Genomic DNA, 14,939 nt, shown 5'->3' with positions numbered 1-14,939 from the left:
GCGGTCGACTTGCCGCCGTCCTCACGGCCAGGTAAGTGGACCTAAGATACGCCAACTTCAGCTACGCTATTCGCGTAGCTGAAGTTGTGTATCTTAGGTCAACCCCCAGCCCTCCTCCCAGTGTAGACCAGGGCTATGAGTTATCCTGTCTTTCTTTTGTTTAGCTTCTCTTGTGAAAGGGTTGGATTATTTTTGGGATACAGGAATGTAAATGGAGTTCAGTATGGAAGCTCTAGTTGGGGATAACTGGTTTTTTTCTCTCTCTTCTATATGGTGTATGGGAATTTAGTTTTGCAAATCCCTCTAACTTCTGTTGAAGTCAAATGGTTAAATCCCTGAGAATGGTGCTGAAATTCTTTCCATAAGTCTGAAATAATAGTTCCATAACTCAAGTATCAGGGGGTAGCCGTGTTAGTCTGTATCCACAAAAACAACAAGGAGTCCGGTGGCACCTTAAAGACTAACAGATTTATTTGGGCATAAGCTTTCAGATGCATCTGAAGAAGTGAGGTTTTTTACCCACAAAAGCTTTTATGCCCAAATAAATTTGTTACTCTTTAAGGTGCCACCGGACTCCTAGTTCCACAACTGGAGCCTTTGTCAGCTATGTCTGTCTAGAACAGGGGTGGGCAAACTTTTTGGCCTGAGCACCACCTCTGGGTATGGAAATTGTATGGCGAGCCATGAATGCGCATGAAATTGGGGGGTGGGGTGCAGGAGGGGGAGAGGGCTCTAGCTGGGGGTGTGGGCTCTGGGGTGGAGCCAGAAATGAGGAGTTCAAGCTGCGGGAGGGGGCTCTGGGCTGGGGGTTGGGGTGTAGCTCCAGCTGGGGGTGCGGGCTCTGGGGTGGGGTTGGGAGTGCAGGAGGGTGCTCCGGGCTGGGACCAAGGGGTTCGGAGGGCGGGAGGGGTATCAGGGCTGGTGCAGGGGGTTGGGGCACAGGAGGGGGTCAGGCTCTGGTTGGCGCTTACCTCAAGCAGCTCCTGGAAGCAGTGGCATGTCCCCCCTCCAGCTCCTACGCGGAGGCGCAGCCAGACAGCTCCCATTGGCTGCAGTTCCCGGCCAACGGGAGCTATGGAGGCGGTACTTGGGGCAGGGCAGTGTGTGGAGCCCCCTGGTTGCCCCTATGTATAGGAGCCAGAGCCGGGGGGCGGGGGGACATGTTGCTGCTTCCAGAAGCCACAGCACATGCAGAGCAGGGCAAGCCCCTGACCCCACTCCCTGACTGGAACGTCGGAGTGGGGCAAGCCCTGGACCCTGCTCCCCGGCGGGAGCTCGAGGGCCGGATTAAAACGTCTGAAGGGCCAGATGAGCCCCCGGGCCATAGTTTGCCCACCCCTGGTCTAGAAAATATCTAGGAATGTCCAAAAAATTGTTTGCGCTTCTTCCCCACCTCTCCTTCCCTCGCCTCAGGTACAGACTGAACACATTCACTATTTAATAGGGCAACTCAAATGGCTACTTAATATATCACTGTGTTACATCTGAAGATTATTGTGTTCTGTGTAGCACTACATTTTATTTTTGTTTCTACTTAAATTACTATCTTGGAGGCTTAAAATTCTTTTTGCAGCTACTTAAACAAAATTGATTAAACTATGTCTGGACTGAGACAGTAATTCTGCCATTCCAATTAACAGGCTGAAGAATAATGGCTACCTTCAACAAACTGATAATTGGCACTGCTGTTACCAGTTTTACCATATTTCAGCTTCTGTTCCATGTTCTAAGTTCTTGGGCATCAACAAGAATAACTCCTGCTTTTAATAATCTCAACCAAAAAAGGAAGATTGAATGGAATTCAAGGTAAAGTGTTTAAAAATAAATACAAATAATGAATTGATTCAGAAATTTAGTAATTTTCAAGCTCCCAAATATATAACAGCATATAACTGAGGATGTAAAAATTATGAAAATACCCCCATCTCCCAAAACCTATGTGAAGATATAAGCAAAATTCCCTCCAGTTTACTGTAAATGCTGGATTACATCTAGCTTTGTTAAGGCGTGCAAAGAAGGAATGTGTATGTAAGAGGTCTTCTTTCTTCTTTGAGTAGTGTCCCTCTTATGGGTGCTCCGCTTCACATGTGCATGTGTGGCAGGGTGACGACGCACTGGTGCGGCGCCTCCTGCTGGTTGTCTTGGGAATTAGCTCTTCCAGCCCAGAGTGCCCTCTGCAAGCCAGTGTCTCACCTGCCGCTGGCCCCTGTATCCCTCCCCGGACCCCGGTGCCTTTGTATACCAGGGTTCTGCCCCCAGCACTAACCCCTCCATCTCTGGGTCTGCCCTCCCAGGGGAGCCCCCAACCCCCTATCCCCCACCTTGCCTCAGTGGCTACTACCAGTCTTCATCTAGCCCCCACTCCCTGGGGCAGACTGCAGTCTATAAACTACTCATCATCGGCAAGGGGGGGTTGGACCAGCTGCCTCTGCCTATTCCTGGGCTGCCCCTCTGCAGCCCTAGTACCCTTGTGGACCCTTAACTTGGCCTGCAGTCTGGGACTTAGCTAGGCTGGAGCTCCCCAGCTCCTTCTGCCCTTCCCCAGCACTGCTCCACCCAAGGTACCCTCCTTAGCTTCCCAGGCAGCCAGGTCCTTCTCTCTCTAAGGAGCTAGAGAGAGAGTGTGTTTAGAGTTCCTGGCTCACAGCTCTTTTATAGGGCCAGCTGTGGTCTGATTGGACTGTGGCCTCAGCTGTGGCTGCTTCCCCAGTCAGCCTTTCCCCAGCCACAGCCCTCTCCAGGGCTGCTTTTAACCCCTCCAGGCAGGAGCGGGGTGACCACCCCGCTACAGCATGTGTTTTCAATTGGAGATTTCTGCTGGCAGTGTCCATTTGACTTGTGCATGCACCCTACACAGCCTCGTGCCCCGCACTGAGGCTACATCCGACTGGATGGGTGAATCACGCTTAGTTCTTTTTCATCAGCCTCAGCCTGAGATGGAGCTCTAGTGTGTCCACCTTGAGTATGCCTCATCTATTAAAATTTTATTGTTAGTTTAGCTTAGTATAGCTGTTTAGTTTAGTTTTACATTTTTTTTCCTCCTTCCTTTCGGAAGGTTTGCTTTCCTGGGGAGGATATGCTCAGCTCTTTTAAATGATGCCTCACTTGCTGGGAGGCCATCCCGGCTAGCAATGACCACTCCAAGTGTGTTCGCTGCCTGGAAGACTCGCACATCTCACTGGAGCGTAACTTCTGTTTAGCCCTTAAATGCAGGGTGAGGAAGAACTGGAAGATCAAGCTGAGGCTTATGATGGCGTGTTCTCTTTTATCTGCGTCAGAGGCAGGTCAGGAGACTTCCCCTCCAGTACATCAGTCTCCATACACATCCAGTGCCCTGTCAACCTCAGTTCATCACTCCCCCAGAAAAGGGAAGGTTTCTGAGACCTCCAGAAGCCCCAGGAAGAGGAACTCCAACTCACCTTGCAGGGAGTCTCTTCCTAAAAGACATCGATCTCCCACTGGGTCAATGGTCTCAGAATTGTTGACCTCTCTGCCCTGTACCATTCAGGCTACAGGCTACCCTGGCGGTACCAGTGGAGCCAGGAAACCCCATAGCTCTTCTAAGAACAAACTCAGTTCCAAGCAAGCTTTAGTACCATCTGGGCATGTCAGAGATGGCAAGGAGAGACATTCCTCCAGCCGGTATAACTGGACACAACCCTACCTCCAGTACTGCCCCATGACAGGTCTCTTGGTATGCTGTAAGTCGAAGCATCTGCCTCTGTCTGTGCCCTTGTTGGAGCAATCCAAACCTTTGGTACTGTCCACTTTGAGAGAGATCATCACATTGGTACCAATGCTTTATTCAGTACCTCAAGAAGTTAGGTACTTGAAGGACTTGACTGTAGCAGAGGAACAGGAATCGCTGCTGATCATGGGCACCAAATGCCTCTTGGCACCGAGACCCGCTCGGTCACCGGACATTCATATGTCACCAGTACTGCCTGACTCCTTGCACTGTTTTCAGCTGGGGCTCTTCCTCCTCAGAGTTCAATGGAAGATGAAGGGGACCTCCAATGAGTCCATTCAGCCTCTCATATTTCAGTGTAGGGCTCTTCCACCCACCTTTATAGGAACCCATTCTATGTTAGTCATAGAGACAAGGAGGAAGCCTGGGGAGGTCACCACAGATGGTGGAAACAATCCTGGATGCCACCTCCTCTCCCATATGGAGCCCCACAATGGCCATACTGGGATCCCTGGGCTGCCTGCAAACAGAAATTTTCTGGAGCTCTGCACCTAGCCCACCGGGATGATAGGGAAACACAATCTTTACCACCTCAAACCATTCCCTTGCAGGAAAAGACGGAACACAAAGCTAGGACAGATAAGGAGACCACCCCTCAAACTACCATTTCCTTGTACATAAGAACGGCCATACTGGGTCAGACCAAAGGTCCATCTAGCCCAGTATCCTGTCTTCCAACAGTGGCCAATGCCAGGTGCCCCAGAGGGAATGAACAGAACACGTAATCATCAAGTGATCCATCCCCTGTCACCCATTCCCAGCTTCTGGCAAACAGAGGTTAGGGACGTCATCCCTGTCCATCCTGGCTAATAGCCATTGATGGACCTATCATCCATGAACTTATTTAGTTCTTTTTTGAACACTGTTATAGTCTTGGCCTTCACAACATTCTCTGGCAAGGAGTTCCACAGGTTGACTGTGCATTGTGTGAAGAAATATTTCCTTTTGTTTATTTTGAACCTGCTGCTTATTAATTTCATTTAGTGATGTCTAGTTCTTGTATAATGAGAAGAGTAAATAACACTTCCTTATTTATTTTCTCCATGCCAGTCAGGGTTTTATAGATCTCTATCATATCCCCCTTTAGTCTTCTCTTTTCCAAGCTGAAAAGTCCCAGTTTTATTAATCTCTTCTCACATGGAAGCTGTCCCATAATCCTAATTATTTTTGTTGTCCTTTTTCTGAATCTTTTCCAATTCCAATATATCTTTTTTGAGATAGGGCAACCACAACCACATCTGCAATATTCAAGATGTGGGCGTACCATGGATTTGTGTAGCGACAATATGATATTTTCTGTCTTATTATCAATCCCTTTCTTAATGATTACCAACATTCTGTTCACTTTTTTGACTGCTGCTGCACATTGAGTGGATGTTTTCAGAGACCTATCCACAATGATGCAAAAATCTCTTTCTTGAGTGGTTACAGCTAATTTAGACCCCATCATTTTATATGTATAGTTGGGATTATGTTTTCCAATGTGCATTACTTTGCATTTATCAACACTGAATTTCATCTGCCATTTTGTTGCCCAGTCACCCAGTTTTGTGAGATCCTTTTGTAAGTCTTTGCGGTCTGCTTTGGACTTAAGTATCTTGAGTAGTTTTGTATCATTGGCAAATTTTGCCACCTCACTGTTTACCCCTTTTTCCAGATCATTTATGAATATGTTGAATAGTACTGGTCCCAGTACAGACCCCTGGGGACACCACTATTTACCTCTCTCCATTCTGAAAACTGACCATTTATTCCTGCCCTTTGTTGCCTATCTTTTAACCAGTACTCACCAGATGAAGTGGTAATACCCTCTCCTCCATCAATGGCTGATGAATTTAGACATTCCAAGATGTCATTTAAATGAGTGACAGACTCCCTTCAGATACTGCTAGTCTGATTTTATTTTTGATAACATCTTCACAATTCCCGTTCTTCAATACTGGTCCTCCAAGGTACACAATTTTTTCCCATGTGTTCTGGTTTTTTGTCTCTGAGTTTGATCTTTAGTTCTTTCTCTTGTCTTCCAGTTGCCATAATTTTTCTCTTCTCCATGCTGTTCTTCAATCTGAATTTTTTGCTTTCCTGATCTACCTTGTCAATTACTATCTGTAAATCCTCCTTGGCAGGGCCGGCTCTAGGTTTTTTACCGCCCCAAGCAAAAAAATTTTTGGCTGCCCCCCCCCACCCCAGCCCTGGGCTCTCACCCCCTAGCCCCCTGCCACCTCAGTCCTGGGCTCTCTCTTCCCGCCCCCCCCCGCACCCCCTGCCGCCCCAGCCCTGGGCTCCCCCCCTCGCCTCCAGCCAGTCCGGGTCTGGCAGGGTCGGGGTAAGCAGCGGGGCTCCTGGGCCGCGCCTCAGCCCAGGGTCCCTCCAGCCAGGGCTCCTGCCTCCAGGACCGGCCGGGACCCGGGAGGGCAGAGCCGGGGGACCGCCCCGGCAGGGGGCTGAGGAGCCGGGGCAGGGCAGTCCAGGAGGGAGCGGAGTCCCAGAGAGCGGGATGCTGGCCCCACGCGGCAGCACCGCGCCCTCTATGGCCCCGCTGCTGCTGCTGCTTCTGGCCGCCCTGCTGCAGTCCCTGGGTGGCTCGGGCCGCTTCCTCCAGCCCCGGCTGCGGCGCTGGGGGGCGGCAGCCCTGCGGCACCCGCAGGTGGCTCCAAGTGCCCCGCGGGGCGGCCCCCAGCCCGAGTGTCCCCTGCTCGGAGCCTGCCCAGCCCAGCCACAAGGTGCGGGTGCTGCTCCCCTGCGGCGCGAACCGCAGCGGCCCCAGGGCGCCCCCTGCACACCACGCGCTGCTGCTGCCAGGGCCGGCTCTAGGCTTTTGCTGCCGGAAGCAAAAAAAAAAAAATGGCCAGAATGCCGCCCTTGAAAATGTGCCGCCCCAAGCAGATGCTTGGTTTGCTGGTGCCTAGAGCCGGCCCTGCTCCTTGGTCAATATTGTCTGCGAATCTAAGGTTATGCATTATCCTAAAACGTAACATGACTCCTCCTGTTTCATCTTTCAGTACTACACTAATTACGGCTTCTAGTACCAAGTTGAACAAAACTGATTATGGTGTGTATCCTTGCCTCACTCCTACGGTTGTCCTGATCCACTCTGCTTCATGTCTATTCTTACTGCACTCATCAACTTGCTGTAGAAGTTTCTTTGAGATGCCATATATTGTCATAAGTTGCCATAACTGTTTCTGCCAAGTGCTGTCAAAAGCCTGTTTTGAAGTCTATACAGGTGTTGTAACAGGTCTGGTTGTGTTCTATGTACCTCTCCTATATCTATCTTATCATAAATAACAGATCTACTGTATATTGTTCTGATCTAAATCTGGCCTGTTCCTTTTCAAGTGCCATTTCCACACACCTCTTTGATCTCTGCAATGTCTTGGTGAATGCTTTTCCCAGCACAGTCAATAAGCTGAGTCCTCTGTAGTTCTTGCATTCACTCTTATCTCCTTTTTTATAGATTGGTATTACTGTTGCTTTCCCCCATTCGCTCAGCCCTTGTTCATGTTTGTAAATCTTGTTGAATAGCTTGTGCATTGCCTTTACCATGTGTTGCTTGCTTGCTTGCAGCAGCTTTTGGTTATGTTGTCGCTTCCCTGGCTCCTTTTTCTTTTTGAAACTTTCCATTGGGATATTTACTACTTCTTCTAAGAATTCCAGTATTTTCTGTCCCTCATTTGTGCTGGGAAGCTTGTTCAGGACCATTTCATCTTCTGTGTTCTGCACATTGTATGGCTCTTCAGAATATTTTTCCATCACTTATTCTTTGCTTGTTAATCCTCAGTTATGTATCCACACTTGTCTTTCACCACTGACATCTGCAATTCATATGTCTTACACAGTTCTCTTATCTTGCAATACAACCCTTGTGTTGCATTTCTCTTTGTGTATTCTTCTGCTTCTTTACAATGTTCACTTATCCAGTTGTTCCTGTCAGTCTTTGCTTTCTGTTTTATCTCTAGTCAGCCTATTGTACTAGCTCTTAAACTCTCCATCCTCCTCTTTATTCTCCTTCAGCTTCCTACACTTGTCACTCATTTGCAGTATTTAATCCATTTTCTACCTTTCTTTCTTTGTTTTGGCCTTATAGCCCAACATTTGTTCAGCCACTCTTGTAATCCCATTTTTTACACTGTTCCATGTCTCTTCAATGTTCATTTATTCTTTTACCAGATGTATGATGATTTTCTGCATGGCTTCTCTGTATCATTTCCTCATACCTGTCTCTTTCAATTTGTCCACATCATAGATCTTAGTTCTTGGCACTTTTTTTTCATCCCAATTGATGCCAGCACTAACTTATGATCAACTGCAAATGATCTGCACAACAACAACAATTGATTTCCACCTGTGATTCACAAGTACAAAGTCTATCATGTTCTTTAATTACCCATCAGGTGATTGTCACGCTGTCTGGAGTGGTTCACGACCATGAGTGCCAACCTCAGGGCAGACTGTCAAGAAACAGGGCAAGGGTCCCAAATTGGGGGGAAATCGATAATTAGATTTCACCAACCCAGTAACAAATGTGAACTCCTAAAGCACTATAACAGCCTTACAGAGTCACAGACAGTCTCCTTGGGCCTTCCAGTCCATCTTGCTACCCAGGCAAGCTGGACTTAGTGATAGTACACCAAAGATCACAAAATATTCAGGTTTCTCCCAGTCCCAGGTCACTTTGTACTTTAGATATCTCATCAAAGACAACACTTGTAGCCCATCCTGTAATAAACTAACTAAAGATTTATTAACTAAAAAATAAATGAGAGAGTTATTATAAGGTTAAGAACAAAAGAACGGGCATACTGGGTCAGATCAAAGGTCCATCTAGCCCAGTATCCTGTCTTCTGACAGTGGCCAATGCCAGGTGCCCCAGAGGGAATGAACAGAACACGTAATCATCAAGTGATCCATCCCCTGTCGCCCATTCCCAGCTTCTGGCAAACAGAGGCTAGGGACACCATCCCTGCCCATCCTGGCTAATAGCCATTGATGGATCTATCCTCCATGAATTTATCTAGTTCCTTTTTGAACCCTGTTATAGTCTTGGCCTTCACAACATCCTCTGGCAAAGAGTTCCACAGGTTGACTGTGTGTTGTGTGAAGAAATATTTCCTTTTGTGTATTTTAAACCTGCTGCCTATTAATTTCACTTGGTGACCCCTAGTTCTTGTGTTATGAGAAGGAGTAAATAACACTTCCAAGTAAACTTTTATACACAAATGAGTTACAGTCTATGGTTCCAAAAGGTGACAGAGTTGTAGTAATCTGTCCACTCTGAAGGTGTTTTAGGTTGACCATGGAGATCTGTGTTTCTGTTTCATAGTTCTCGCCCTGTCATAGTCCAAACAGCAAAAAAGATAGGAAAAATTTTCTTGTCAGCTATTCTTATTTCCTTCTTCCAGAATTCATGCTGATGGGATGAGCCCTTTTGCATGTAGCCGCTTCATGGGTGTAAAGGGGCAATTAACAAAGTCTTTGTATTGTGATGTCCCACAATCGCCCATTTAGTTTTGATAGCTGCCTTGATGAGCAGATTCAGTTTCAGAACAAACTTTTTTTTTGTTTTATAAAGCAAAAACTTAATTATCATCTTATACCGGGTGATAAATATACTATAAGTGAGATTAATGCATACAGCAATTAACAGGTGTTTCATAAATTCTAAACACATTGTTACAAGTTTAATACCCATTTTAAACATACTAAAGCACAGGTGAAACAGACTAGTTTCCAGCAATTAATTTGTCAGTGCGCGGCTGAGGTCTAAAGCCTTGGCAAGAGCTGACACCTGATTTGCCAGTGTCACAGTGATCTCTATGTCCACATCCTCTGCAGTTTTCTTTGTTGAAATAGCATGTTTGTTATCACCAGGTTGTTGCTTACGCAGAGATTTAGGGCTTGTCTACACCTGTTGCAGTAAATACACTTGTCCAATACAGCTATATTTAACTGTTATTCTGAAGATTAATTAAAACCGTATTCTATCTATTTGATAGAACATTCCATTAAAAGCAATTGCTGAAAGCAGCACAATAACACAAATTAAGTGGAGACCATCCAGACTCCTCTTATTGGAGATTTACAGTATAATCCATTGGGGTTGGAAAGAATGGCTTTTGTAAATAGGGAGAATAAGAAAAGTAACTTTGGGGAAAGGCTTGAGAGGAACAAGTAGTTTTCCATTTAAATCCTGCAGAGCTGTGTTTGGGACTCTGATGTTGATATATATGGAAAAATGATTTTTCCAAATTATTAATATTTTAAATGCACAAGTCAAAGATAGGGTCCCCCTTGCCTCCTTACACACGTGTGCGTTGCATTATATAGTGTTAATTGTGTAATGTCCGCAAAAAGAACAGGAGTACTTGTGGCCAGGGCCGGCTCCAGGCACCAGCCGAGCAAGCTGGTGCTTGGGGCGGCAGCTTGTAGGAGGCGGCATTCCGCCCAATCCTAGGGTGGCACAGCCGCTTTTTTTGTTTGTTTTGTTTGTTGTTGTTCTGCTCCGGCCGCCCTGTAGGGGGCGGCGGCGCGGAGGACGGGAGCGCCCTGCAGCAAGCCCGGCAGGGCAGCCCGCATCCTTCCCTCCCAGCCAACCGGAGTGATGTGGAGCCCTCCCGGCAGGGGGCACGGCGGGAGGGGCCGCGTGGCAGCGCCCTGCTGAAGCCCTGGCCGCCCCCCTTCTCTCTCTCCCCCCGCTCCCTCCCCCTGCCCCCGCTAGCCGGGGCCCATCCGCCCGGCAGGGCGTCCCCCTGCCCCCCGGCCCCGGCCGTGCCGCCGGTTTTTTTTTGGCCCTGCTGTGCTGGCCGCCGTGGTTTTTTTTTGCTTGGGGCGGCCAGAAAGCCAGAGCCGGCCCTGCTTGTGGCACCTTAGAGACTAACAAATTTATTGGAACATAAGCTTTTGTGGGCTACAGCCCACTTCTTCGGATGCATAGAATGGAACGTATATTGAGGAGATATATATATACACATACAGAGAGCATGAAAAGGTGAGAGTTGTCTTACCAACTCTGAGAGGCCAATTAAGTAAGAGAAAAAACTTTTGAAGTGATAATCAAGATAGCCCAGTACAGACAGTTTGATAAGAAGTGTGAGAATACTTACATGGGGAGATAGATTCAATGTTTGTAATGGCTCAGCCATTCCCAGTCTCTATTCAAGCCTAAGTTGATTATATCTAGTTTGCATATCAATTCAAGTTCAGCAGTTGTCAGACTTGAATCATTATCATTTATACTATAGCTTCTACTCCCTCAGCACACCTATGATGCTCATATTTGTGTATTGAAGTCTTGCAATTGCAGTCTTGTACTATTCAATTTTGTTCTGAGAGACCTAGAAGCTGGGTCATATGCACAAGACTATCCTTCTCTGAAGCTGTCAGTGCTAGAGTTTCTGTTTAATCTACGGCCTTCCCCACCCACCTAAAAAAACAAGAACAGAAAAGCATTCCAGCTGTTAAATTTGGTGCTTACAAACAGAAATCTGCTAACATAGCATATATGGGCCAGTTTGAATTCAGTATGAAGTACAAGAAGTCTCCTTTTGGTTCATTTAACAAGTTGATTACTGCTGGAAGAATGAATTTAAAGAGCTTAGTCATGAGTTTGCTTTTGCAGATAAGTGTCAGTAAATGGGACAGCTATCAAGGTATGTTAATTTTATGTTTTAACTACTTTGTCATTATAAAAAAAATGAAGCATTGATTGCACCAAAAATATTTTCCTCCTTCCCTATGTATACTTTTGCTGTCTATATTAAAAACAAGTCATTCCATGAGCTGATAGATATAATATACAAATGAAATGTCTTTATAGTACAAGAACTTCTGTATGTCATTCAGAATTTCCTTGGAAATATACCATCTTGCACTTAAGATGGTATATTCTAAATTGTGGTATCAGTCAGAATGGTAATCACAAATGTAATATATATTTCTTTTTTTCAGGACAGTATCCACCTTCCATGCCTTGGTGGTTGGTGCTTTTTGTGTATATATCTTGTTGTATGATGAAGCTGTTAATGCTGACCATGTCTGGTAAGACAAGTTATATCAAACTGACTTTAAGAATATGACTTTTTTCTTTGTTCCCATTTTCCCACATCTTTGTCTCCCAATGTTGCTATCGTGTTAGAGTATTAACTAGCTAAATTAGCACTCAGTTTCTCTTAAAATGTGGCGGGCCATTTATATGTCTGTCCTGATTATCTGGTAAAATCCAAATTATTTTGCCAATTAAAATGCCATTATAAGCCTACTGTATAACAGTTTCTACGAAGTAGTATGAACGGTTAGAGACACATTTCTCAGGACAGTTAATTGAAATTCAACCTCCAATTTTAATGCACAGCTCTGAAAATACAACCGTAAACAATCAAAAAGGTGACTGCAGATTTAACATCATTTGTGTCTATTTACTGTTTTGCTTGAAAAGTGAAACAGCGAAGATATAAAATTTTTATTAAAGCTAATGTTAAAAAAATTATATAATACACTGGTTGGGAAAAGAGTTAGTTTTTAAAAGTCATATGCTACATAGTGTACATAATCAGCAATAACCCAAATTTAGGTGAATAGATTTAACAATACAGTTTAGATATTAGAATCCGAATACTTGGGTACATCACTTATGAAAAGTTGTACAGAGATTTGGTTGTGGAAAGCAAAATATATCAATGAGTGGAGATTGTCCCTTAGTAATTGAGAATTAGGTTGGTTGCACACTCTGAATGTCTGTAGGGGGGAAAAATATGATCAAAAGTTAGATGAGATTTTAAGTGTAAAATGAAGACACTATATCAGTTTTTCTTCAGCTCCCCCCCCCCGCTCTGAAAAGGTTTTTCTCAATAGTGGTACAGCAGAGGTTCTCTCTCTAATAAATGCTGCTGCTCTCCTCCTGTCAATGATTTCCAGTAGTTCCTCAAACTAATTAGAAGATCTTCCTGCATTAGAACTTAAAAACTCAAAAGAAAATAAGTTTTGGTCCTTGGTGTTTGTCTCTCCCCCCGCCCCCAACAGACTTTTGCAGTATAATACAGGATTTTGTTTGAGTTGATTCATGAGATTGTTAGCAGAAAGTTGAAGCTGTTACCCTTTATTGGGACTGACTTTTTCCTTTCTTTAAAGCTATGTAAGAAGAACTGTTGATTTTACCTGTATAATTAAACTTATTTTTTTTTTAAAGCTTTAACTCCTCTTTCCACCATAACTTTATTTTAAACTGAATCACAACATGGGAATCAGACTAAACTTAAATGCAAAAAATATTTCATCTGGTTTTAAAAGAACAGAACAAAGGTCTGCATTTCATACTGCTCAGTTGTTTACAGATCAGTAATAGAATGCAATATGGTCTGGTGTACTGAACAGGACTGGATGCTATGAAGTTATGAGTTCTAATCACAGCTTTGCCACTGACTTGTTGTGTGGCTTTGGGCATGTTCTTTAATATTGCTGTGTTTGTTTTTCATTGGTAAGAATGGGATAATACTTTCACTATTTTCTCACAGGGATATTATTATAATTGTTTAGGGTTCTGTCCTGCAAGATTCTAAGCTCCCTTGATTTCCACTGGTTTCAATGGAAATTGAGAGCATGCAGCACCTTCAAGAAACAAGTCAAAATTTGAATTGCACTTTGAAGATATAAAGCGCTAAGTATTTTTATTTTGCATAAACTGATTATTGGTATTGGCCTGGAGCAGTCATTACAGAGAAAGTCCTTTGAAACCCAGTGTTCCTGGGCTCCATTGCTTTGTGGAGATGGTGCATGCGCAGTCTGGTCAGCATTAGTAGCTGCGAGAGGCTTGAGCATGCTCTGTGAGGATAAAATTTTCAGAGACTTTTAGCTGTTAAACTCTAGAAAGTCTCTACTGAGTACGTGCAAACTGCAAGTTTTCAAAAGCTTGTTATAACTTGGCCAAATGCTTCCTCCCCAATTTCACTTCCTTGCTTCTGCCACATGCCCTCTCAATGTATAGTTGTGGGTGGCTATGTGATAGTGTCCAAATCAACCCTGTCCTTCAGAGTTAGTTGTGTGTAAAATCTTAGGTCCAGGGCCTTTAGGGTAGCTTCGTCTGAAATGCTTCTGGATCTATGTGTGGCCCAGCTAGGTGGGTTAACTTTCAGGGTTTTAATGCCTGGATGTGAATCTTAAACTTAATTGTCCCTGCACCGAAGAATTTAGAATCTAATTTCAGGCATTACACATAATTAAATGTAACAAACAATAGGGATAAGTGGATGGACAAGAGTTATAATGAAACATCAGGTGATTATTCAACTGAGTTGTGTGTACTACTTGATGGTATAGAAGGTTCCATAGTAGTAGTTTTTCCTTTCTGCTTAATACCAGTTGTGACTTTATAGACTACTTAGGTATTGTTTTTAAGGTGATGAAAATGAGGGAGAAGTCAGAGGTTATGAGAATAGGAGAGAGAAATTGGTGGGAGGAAGAAGGTCTTCAGGTCATAAGTAAATCACTAACTGACAGGAATTCATATGAAACTTCACCAATGAGCAGGCTACTCTATAACTGTTCACTATGGAAGTTTTTGAACCTTCCTTTGAAGTATGATATTAGAATAGAAAGACCACTGGTCTGATGTGATATGGCAATTTTGTGTTTCTGTGAAGGAAAAGGAAGAACTGCAGCTCAGTCTAGGCAGCTCCAGGCAGGTTGAGATGGTGGTCTTTTACTGGTTATATCTGCACTTGCATATTGCTGCCTGATTCAGTAGCTATATAAACCTCCTTGGCAATATGTGACTCTTGTCCTACTGGTTCCTCAGGGAAATATCTTGTCCTTTTTGCTAAACCAAATCATTGTCAGTCTTAGGCTACATCTTCACTACGGGGGGGGGGTCGATTTAAGATACGCAAATTCAGCTACGCGAATAGCGTAGCTGAATTCGACGTATCGCAGCCGACTTACCCCGTTGTAAGGACTTACCCCGTTGTAAGCCGACTTACCCCGTTGTAAGGTGGCAAAATCGACCTCCGTGGCTTCCCATCGACGGTGCTTACTCCCACCTCCGCTGGTGGAGTAAGAGCGTCGATTCGGGGATCGATTGTCGCGTCCCGACGAGACGCGATAATTCGATCCCCGAGAGGTCGATTTCTACCCGCCGATTCAGGCGGGTAGTGTAGACCTAGCCTTAGTAACTTCCTTGGATCTGAAATCAGGCTACAAA

At 44.8% G+C, this 14,939-nt stretch overlaps 1 protein-coding gene across 1 annotated transcript in view; it reads left to right on the top strand.

Moving 5' to 3' along the window:
- The first annotated feature begins 1,651 nt into the window (after positions 1-1,651).
- The window catches only part of LOC113407407 (transmembrane protein 56-B-like), a 36,058-nt gene continuing 22,770 nt past the window's right edge, over positions 1,652-14,939 (top strand). The window contains exons 1-2 of the mRNA XM_026655897.1: positions 1,652-1,806; positions 11,696-11,785. Of these exons, the coding sequence (XP_026511682.1) occupies positions 1,652-1,806; positions 11,696-11,785 (245 nt within the window). The remainder of the gene's footprint in view (positions 1,807-11,695; positions 11,786-14,939) is intronic.

The sequence above is a fragment of the Terrapene carolina genome, unplaced genomic scaffold (genome assembly GCF_002925995.2).
Source record: "Terrapene carolina triunguis isolate 2854851 unplaced genomic scaffold, T_m_triunguis-2.0 Scaffold211, whole genome shotgun sequence".
NCBI classification, from domain to species: Eukaryota; Metazoa; Chordata; order Testudines; family Emydidae; genus Terrapene; species Terrapene triunguis.
This window is presented reverse-complemented; position numbering and strand designations above follow the sequence as displayed.